The sequence below is a fragment of the Poecilia mexicana genome, unplaced genomic scaffold, assembly GCF_051168715.1.
Source record: "Poecilia mexicana isolate PSO_F unplaced genomic scaffold, ASM5116871v1 scaffold_6, whole genome shotgun sequence".
NCBI classification, from domain to species: Eukaryota; Metazoa; Chordata; class Actinopteri; order Cyprinodontiformes; family Poeciliidae; genus Poecilia; species Poecilia mexicana.
This window is the reverse complement of record NW_028263375.1, coordinates 34,957,908-34,967,862: the sequence shown is the minus strand read 5'-3', so window position 1 is coordinate 34,967,862 and position 9,955 is coordinate 34,957,908. Positions and strand designations below refer to the sequence as shown.

At 38.6% G+C, this 9,955-nt stretch overlaps 1 protein-coding gene across 1 annotated transcript; it reads right to left on the bottom strand.

Moving 5' to 3' along the window:
* Positions 1-3,155: 3,155 nt before the first annotated feature.
* hyal4 (hyaluronidase 4) lies at positions 3,156-8,323 on the bottom strand. Its single transcript, XM_014977801.2, has 3 exons — positions 7,256-8,323; positions 5,978-6,067; positions 3,156-5,440 (listed from the first exon to the last, which is right to left on the bottom strand). The coding sequence occupies exons 1-3, from the start codon at positions 8,210-8,212 to the stop codon at positions 4,943-4,945; spliced, it is 1,545 nt and encodes a 514-aa protein (XP_014833287.1). The 5' UTR covers positions 8,213-8,323; the 3' UTR covers positions 3,156-4,942.
* Between the last annotated feature and the right edge of the window lie 1,632 nt (positions 8,324-9,955).

Below are 9,955 nucleotides of genomic sequence, written 5' to 3'. Positions count from 1 at the left end.
AGAGTCGGTGTTCATTGTGCAGCAGCTCCAAGCGGCTGATGAGGCTTTCCATTCTCTCCACTACGGGACCAAAACGACTCATTCCTCACGATTCCATCGACCTGCCGCAGATATCTTTGTTCACCGCTTGCTTGTAGCCAGGGGTGAAAGTAGTTTTAAATTCTTGGGTGTACTATGACATAAAAAAAAAAAAAATATATATATATATATATATATATATATATATATATATATATATATATATATATATATATATATAAATTCCCTTCTCACCCTCCGTGGGTGGTCTCTTTCATCCTCTGAGCTCGGGTCCTCTACCAGAGGCCTGGGACCTTGAGGTTCTCCTCCAGTATCTTGGCTGTGCCTAGAACTGCACATTTCTGGACTGAGATGTCTGATGTTGTTCCTGGGATCTGTTTGAGCCACTGCTCCAGTTTGGGGGTGACTGCCCCGAGGGCCCCGATGACCACAGGCACCACTGTGGTCTTCACCTTCCAGACCTTCTCCAGTTATATATATATATATAGAATATATATATATATATATATATATATATATATATATATATATATATATATATATATATATATATATATATATGTAGAAGCCATTTGTTTGTTAAATACTTAATGAAACATATTTACCGTGTTTGATGTTTGTTGTAAATGACGTATAGTCACAAAGAACGAGGTAATCAGTCCAAGTTTGTTGTTTATTGAACGTTCAGAAACTACAGCGGCTGTGATGAGCCACAGCAAAGGTAAACTAAGGTAAAATAACTGAACAGGTGATCAACTCTAAACCACTCGCACCTTTTTACTCTCCGTCTCTCTTTGTCATTTAAGCACACCCGTTGCCATGGCAACCTCCTGATCTCTGCAAACTGACCAGAGATTACTTTAAAAGCATAACATTCGTTACAATATCAGGTTTTCAGGCTTGATATTTATTTTGCGATCATTAATAAGCCTCCCTGAACACACCGGTGGTTGATTAGTTCATTTTTAACTCCTGCTCTGCTCGTTATTTTGGTAATTGAACCGAAACGCACAGAATTGCGCAACACCTTGTTGAAACAATAATCACTGAGATTATTATTGTTGTTGGGTCATTAATTTGAACACGTTTTATTGACTTTTTTGTTGTTTTTTAATAAAGTTATGAATGTTTTGATGAGTCAGAAGAGGATGTGCTGGTCTCAGCTTCCTGGCGGCGTTCAGTTTGTCTCCTAATGCTGAGATCGACTCAAAACCTTCCACGATCGACTTATTGCACCGCTGCTCTAGCAAAGCACTAAGAGTTCAGAAACAATATGAAATGGGGAAAAAGCTACTTATTAACTGATTAAGTCATGTTTTAGATTGTTCTTGAAAAACTAATCAGTCATGGCTGATTAGTGGGTCCACTTGTAACCTGGTTGTATTTCTCTTTTGTTATAATTACACAAAATGTCTTTTGTTTTTGGTTGTTTGTATTGTTCCTTATCTGACTGAAACAACTCTGTCATTGTTTTAACCTTGTTACTTTAAAATCGAAAGCCCCGTCTTTTTTATTTCTTCTTCTGTGGTTTTGTCTTTAAATTGTTTGCACCCCTTAAACCAGTGTTTCTCAACCTTTTTTCGGGCCAGCGCCCCCCAGCCTTTATCCAGGTCCCTCACCACCCCCACCAAAGAATTTGCAGGCTACTTACTATTATTTTATCATTAATATTACTGTCACTATTGTAGATGTTTTGATTTTTATGCTTGTTTCTGTATTTATCGTCAAAAATAATTTCCCAGAGAACAAAAAGCCATGGGAATAGAAATTATTTTCACAGGTCTCTACGAAAAATGCAATGAACATTCAAGTTAAAATCTGTAGGCCTAACAGCAGCCAATCAGAGTGGACAAATATTCTTATTTTGTGCCATTTTCTAGTTGTTAAATATTCCACAAAATGATCAGATAAGATGAACAACATGCCAGTTTAAACTTTGATCTATTTGCAAAACGAGCTCTGCAGCATTAAAACATGGATAGAACTGTAACTACATTAATCATAGCTCTTCTTCTCTTCAGTGTTTGTCAGTTTCTGGTGGTACAGCTCTGTGCTGCCTTCAGGCGAATGGGACATCAGAGTATCATCTATAAAACTTCACCCACATGGCATTTATTGTGCAAACCAGAGCTTTCAGTGGAAAAACTAAAGTTCCTTTTAATGCCACACAAATATGAGACAGAAACATGGATTATATCTTCATATAGACCTGTCTATTGATTATAGATTAATAGTTTTACTGGACAGAAATTACAAAGAACAAATCTGGTTCTTAATCAGATCCTAATGAGTCAAACTGAAAGTGTCATGGAGTCATCAGCCTCATGACAATAACACTGAGATGAAAAATAATATTGAAGAAATAAATATATCAAATCTAATTAAAAACATAAATAAGTGATAAGTTACTGTTATGGTCTGTAAGATATATTTATTCTCAGTATTAGATGTGGTCTCAACACACCCATGGCATTTCAATAATATTATTTTACCTTTTATCTGGAAATAGTGTCTGTTTATTCTTGCCATACAGTCCTCTGTATTAATTATTGCTCGAAAGGTCTTGCCATACCAGTTTATTCTTAGTTACTTTAGTTTCTTAGTTTATTCTTGCATTTTGTTCTTCATTCATTTCCATTTAGTTTCCTTTGATTAGTATTATCCTGTCTTGGTTTATTGCTATGTCCACATTAGTTTCTTTCCTGTTGCTAATTAATTTTATCATTTATTGACGCTCACCACCAGTAATCTTCACTCATCACCTGCTGCGCCGCCTAATTGTCATGTGTTGATTTTTCACTGTTCAGCGTCGGATTCTCTGTTTTTATGCCATAATTCACATCTAGTTCGTCGCTCCGTTTTATGTCCCGCTTCTCCTGTTTCAGAGTTTTTTTGTTGTTTTTTTTAACCCCTAAGGTGCAGGGCGGTCTGGAAACGTATCGATGGGGAAAAGGCAGACTGACATAAACCTTTTAAAACAACGGAAACAATTTCGGTATTCTGATTATTGAAATTGAAAAGTGCTGTGGTTCCGTTGTTCTATCACCCCCGTTTCATACCGGACCACTTACAGCTCCGGTGTTAACGCTATGAAATGAACGCTCTCTGTCGTGGTGTCACCATGGAGGGATTTCTTTATTTAAATGGGTTCATTTTTCAGAGGGACACACAGTGAGTTGATTTTAGCTACCAGTAGCAGGAGGACGGAGCTGCGCCAAGAAGCTAACAAACACTGAATAGAAGAGCTGCCATCGATACAGTTGCAGCCAAGCATGATTTAATGTTACACAATACAGTTTTACCAAGTTGCTCAAAGTCTAAACTGGTATTGTTGTGCATTTAAGGTGTAGTTTACCTTAGACCAAACGCCCCCCAAAGGCATCCCAGCGCCCTCCTTTTGTAAAAATGTCCGCCAGCGCCCCCTGCCGTCCTCTGAACGCCCCCTGGAGGGCGGTACCGCCCACGTTGAGAACCGCTACCTTAGACCCTCCCCTTTTGTCATGTTGTCCTGTGGGAGAGGTGTGTGCTGTTTATTTTTCATCTAAATACATTCATTTTCTTTATAGATCTATTTAGTTAATTTTTGTTATGTCCTTTTGTTTTGTGTAGGACTTGGAGCGGGCAGCCTATAACACGGTTGTTTGGTCTTTGTTATTCTCGTCAGAAATAAACTGAGGATCATCTTTTTAAAAGATAAACTGTGTCACGGTCCGTTCACTTGATAACCAGCACAACGCAGAAAAAGATCTGGTTACACACACATGGCTGCACAGTGAACCCATTGATTTTTTTTTTTACAGCTGACAGCCGCTCCCCTCTCTTGCAGGTACTGCGTACCCCTGCTAAATATTTTAGCGGTACGCAGTACCCGACTGTACCCCCTTACTTTCACCCCTGCTTGTAGCTTCCATCACTTCCATGTTGCAGCGAGTTTGAAATGTTGTGCCTTTTTTCCCCCTTCTCTCTTTGCTGCTACGTCTGACCATGTCCATGGCCAATCAGTGAACAGGAGCGAAAGCAGGGCCGGCTCGGCTGGCCCTGCTCCAAAGCAGGACCCTGTATAGCAGGGCCATCTTTGAAAAAAAGCCGGTGGAAACGCTCGTAATGCGAGCTGAGTAGAGCCAAACAGGTGGAAAAGGGGCTAATGGGTGTTGGCCAGCCTTGATAGGTTTTTGGTTATGTGTGACTGTTGCCTGTCTTATATGTTATGGCCATGTAAGTATGCAGCAGTGTGCATGTGAGCAGATAAAAGAGATAGTGGAAAGACACATAATTATTATATTCATTACAATACCTTTACTGGACTGACGTTAAGGCATCCAAATGACAACATTCAACTCAATCCACTGAGGGCAAAAAGAAGAAGTGGAATATTGTCCCAAGGATAAAACATCCAAACACAAGCTCAGTGGTGTGGTACAGTATACACAGTCCGATATAGCCAGTCTATGCTCTAAATTATAGAAATTGAACAGCAGCTAAACAATATGATATCCTGACACTGAGAAGCAAACTCAGTGGTTAATCTACGTCTCAAGCAGAAGGAAGGCAGCTGGTCTGAGAGATGAATGAAAAGGCTGAACAGGAAGAGAAGACGGCCTCAGGTAGCTTCTCTCTAACACCTGCTCTGCAGCCTTGACTCGTCTCCCTTCATGGTTTTACGATCGTTCACACTTAATGATGTGACTTGTGACTGCTGACCTGACCACATCTGTTGAGTCTGATACCTCTAATCACAATTGATAAAGCTGTTTGTTTTTTTGACAAGTAAAATAAGACAAAATCATTTTGTTGTATATTTGTGCTAATAAATTCATGTTTACCCATCTTTGCATAAAACAAAATAGAAATTGTGTGTAAAATTATCTATCCAAACTGTGTTTGGGGTGAAATTTTCATAGAACTATGCAACCATCTGTATGAGCAGTAAGTTCAAATGTAGCAATAATAGTATCTGGTAATGAGAGCAACCAAGTGGCAGGGCAGAACTCTCCCTGTTCTCCCACAGCCCACCCTGCTCATCCTCCCACTCAGTCCTCTTTCGTTCTTGCTTGTTCTTCTCTTCCCTCCTCAGCTCGTCATCCTCCTTTACTTTGTTTAAACTGTCACATCTGTGTCCTTCATGGCCTTCATAGCAGTGGCAGCGAAATCTGTCGGTGAGCTGCTGCAGGTCATTCTGTGATGGCCACCCACTGACAGTAAAGGTCCCGTTCCCTAAGGGGTGAATTTGGTAATTCTCAGAGTTCAGATGGAGGTAGTGGTGGGCAAGGGGGTCTTGGCGGACACACCGGCCGTTCCCTTGGCACAGGAATTCACTGCAGACTTCAGCAGCACGAGTCACATTGGTGATATACCGACCAAGGCGACGAGTCAAGAAGGATTTCACCAAAGTGCAGTTATGCTGTAGAGACAAGCCAGTAGTCATATTGTGACATTTTGTTAAACATTCCTACAAATATATTTAGTTTACATCAGTTATAATTCTTGTAGCATTATGTTTCAGATCATAGTACATGTAACATCTTTCACACTGCAACTGTCTGATGAAACACCAAAACTGTTTAAACATCATAATATAGCATTTGCTGAAGATTTGAGTTATTTTATGTGGGGGAAAGTTGTCCTGGAATCTTCTTTCTAAAAATGGCTTTGTTATCCCGTCATTCTTCTGAAAAATTTTGCTTATGAATTGAGGTTTAAAAACAATGATTTAGTTTTTTCAAAGTACTCGGCGTGATGGTGTTAGAGAAAGTTCAAAACCACTTAGAATGTCAGGAGTAAAATCAAAAAGCAAGATGATATAGGAAACCACCTTCAGCCTCCCCTTGAGGCCAGAAGCTATGTGGACAGCTGATATCCTACTTTAATAAAATGTACACCCTCATGTCAAAGCACTTCACTATATGAAACAGGAAATTAGTGTTGAAAGTACACCTACCCTGGATGAGGTCAAGTTAAGGTCTCCCCAGATGATGAATCCTGCAGCTCCCAGAGCAGCACTCTCCCCAATAGTATGAATCAAGTCTTTCTGCAGAAAATACAGAAAACAAAAATAGGTACAGCTATCATTCATTTGTTGTCCATCATGATAAAACTAAGAATTGAGCTTTTGTCATTTAACGTTTTCCTCTTGAATGATAAAAATTGGATTCATATATGTTTTTAATAATTACTATTTACCTCTGAAAAGAGTTTCTGACAACAGAAGACCCTTTTCTTGGATTTGCTTTTCTGTGGATGTCCAGCAGATGGCAGAAGTGAATTTAATTTCATCTTCAGTTTCAGTGAACAAAAACTTTGAAAACATAAGTTTTGAATGTTTTGCGGACTATGAAAATACGTAGCCAAGACAACTGCATTGCTTTGATACTTACTATGGATTCTAGCACCAGATAGCAGCTAACTGCGTTGTTGCATGGTTTGTCATCTCCTGTGCAAATGTCTGAAGAAAGATGGGCAGTCCAAACACCCAGCCATGACTTGACCTTACATCAGAGAGTCCAGTAAATGGTAAAAGGAATTTGATTGTTGTGGTGAAGGGAATGCTGCAAGTCAATGACTCGATGCAATTTGTTGGGTTTCCTTACATTGAAAATTTCCTTCCATTCGGAACAATAAACTGAACCTGATTGCATTTCTGACAACTAGCATCAAATTGAAATGTATGTATCTAACTTTGAATCTGTCTTTTTTTTTATTTCCTTCATTTAACCAGGTAAAACCCCATTGAGGTCTAGATCTCATTTTCAAGATGGATCTGGGCAGAAATCTGCAGCACACAACAGCCTAATTACACCAAAAGTCTTTATGACTGGATAGAATTGGTCTATTCTCCTTTAAAAATGTGTTGAGACATTGGCTGTTAATTGGTGCTATTTGAATAAACTGAACTGAACTGAATTTGTCCTTGTCACTTAAATAGACATTGCTGAGTAACTCCTCTGTCCTGACAGAATAACAGAAAGTCTAAAGAGGCAAAGTGACTTGCACTTAGGGTATAATTTGGAGAGATGAATGTTTATATATATATATATATATATATATATATATATATATATATATATATATATATATATATATATATATATATATATATATACACACACACACACACACACACACACACACACACACACACACACACACACACACACACACACAACTCTGGAAAAAAGTTAAGAGATCTCTTTAAATTGTTCCATGGACTCTGACTTACTGTGGTAAGAAAAGCCAGTGCATCATCTCGGTAGCCTAGTCTGAGGTAGACGTAGGTGGGAAGGTCATACTCCCTTGAGGTAAGTGAGGCAATCCGGAGAGACTCTTGGATTCTGTTGTGGGCAAAGTGCCAGTTACTGATGCTGTTGGAGTGACTCTTTCTGATTGCCACAGAGGGAAACAACGCTGTACTGCTGTTCCACAGCCACAACAGCTCATTGTTCCTCATCATCTCCGGCAGGGGACAAAGGCCCGTGTAGTTCTGGTCGTGCAAGTTGTAGTTATGACAGTCTGGGTAGAGGTAGAAACCCCAGAGGGCATTGGGGCGTAGCCGTGTTCCCAACTGTATTGTCCTTTGCATGAATGTTTTAGCACTTTTCTCAAATCGCCTCTGAGCCAGCACCTCCACCTGAGCTGCAGTCACATTAACATACGCCTTCTTGGTCAGCTCCTTCGACTTTTGCCTGTAAATGTTCTTTTTGTGCCAGTTACGGTCCCACTGAGGTCGCCAGAACTCCCAGTCAATGACAGCCAGGCCACGGAAATCCTCTGAAGGAATGAAGTGAACAATGTGCTGATAAGCTTTGAGCAGATGCATGTCCAGGCTGCAGTTTTGAGGCAGACCTCCATGAATGGCTTTGCCTTGTGGAGTGTAATAGGGGTAGTGGCCAAGCCGATTTGCATAAAAAATTGTTACGTTTTGCCCTGTCCAAGTAGCACGTGGGCTTCCTTGTATGTGAAAAAGATGCTCAAGGTTGGTTGTAATATTGTACTTGATGGTACACATATCTAACGGAGCGTTCCAGGCAGCAATAAAGGGCTTCCGACTAATCAAGGGAAGCTTAGCAGGTTTTTGACCAAAGGCAGAATTGAAGAACAATAACAGCCAAGAGCAGGTGATAGAGATGGGTACTACTAGGTGGGAGGAGGATGTCCCGCCCACTGCCACCACATACATTCTTGGGATCAAACGTGTCACCTGTCAATCATCCTGAAGGAGAAGGAAGAAAGTTGAGAAATATGGGGAGTTAAAACAGGGTTTTGAAACTACTTGTTGTAGAACACTTGACACTAGATATTTACATACACTGCATAAAGGTAAGAGTCAGGGTTAGGTTATGAATAAACAAATGAATGTATAAATGAATATAAGTCAATATTCCTGCTGTTTGACATTAAATCAGACCACATGTTTTCTGCTTTAGGTCAATTACCAAAATTATTCCAGTTTATTACATTTCAGAATAATAAGAGAGAGTCAAAAGTTCCCATCTATTTCCTCAGTATTTGGTAGAATTTGTCAGGAATCTGGAGTATTTCTAGCTGATTTCTCCGTTTCTTTTAGCCTTAGGTTTCCAGTTGGACTGCTATCAGCAGGACCATATGAAGAACTAGCTGCTAGTTATTGAGTGTTTTACCTCAGTGGTAACACTTCCTTAAGGAAGTGTGCTCTCCTTAATGTCTATAGTACAATAACAATTTGCTATTGATCTGTTCAGTAGACTTGCTTGTAGTCTTTTATTTATTTGCTTTTTGTGACAAAAAAAATTAAAGGTTTCATTAAATATATACAAAAGTACAATTTCCTGCATTTGTAACAGAAGAAATACATAAAATTTAGCAAGTGTTAGGTTTATCCAATAGGGATTAATGAATGCAAGGATTTGAAGTACAAAACATTCCTATTTGCCAAGTTAAGCTAATATATGGGGCTGCAGATGATAATAGATTCAGAACCGTTTGGGAGCCGGAAGAGCTGATTGTTCTTTGGGAGCCACAAGTTTCTCTGAAAACTATTACCCTAAGTTCACTAAATGAATATGAGTATGTTGTACTGTAATAACACCCAAAGCTTAATTTTTTAACCACTTATATAAAAAGGAAACTATTTTATTGAAACAATTCCTGCTTTCTGTTTGTTTCTCTGCTCAGAGTTTTGACAGAAAATTTAGAAAGCAGTGATAGTTTGCTCACTTCTTTCGGTAAGACAAACTAAATTATTTGCCAAACTACTCCCTAACTCAGAGCAGGTTGTCATGAAAATGAACATACAATTCACTCACAGTGCAGTTTCATGTGTGCAAATGTACATGAAAAAATCAATCTAATAAGATACTGCTCTGAAAGCATACGCTCATTCTTTAATAACTGACTGCATAGATGAAGCGTTGGAGTTTATCTTTACACCTTAAACATCCTCAAAGTATTTTTTGTGACAAATAAAAAAAAGTGCTTTAATTAGTTGCTACATTGCAGGATACCTTGTTGGCCAAACTTTCTAAAGTCCTTCCACTGGCTCCTTGTATATGGAGACACCTCTTTATCATGAACATACTTATTGTATTGTTTCTATTTTTTCACAATAATTACAACATCCTTTATCATGTTTATTAATTATATTAAGAGTACTATTTAATCCTGTTGGTCCAAATCTTGTTCTGGATATAATATCTTCTTTTTTTAATTCTGTTACATTTTCTTAATTTCCCAACTTTTTTTGGATACTATAATAAAAAATAACATTGCCTCCTCTGTCCCATTGCTCTTGCCATTTCTTCTTAATATGCATTTTTTTATATATAGTATTCTTAGCTCATGTTTAATTATTTTATTATTTAAATCAACAATATTTTCTCTCTCACTTCTTCAATCTATTCTAAAGTCATTAAAATTGCAATTAATTCACTTGTACTGTCAATTC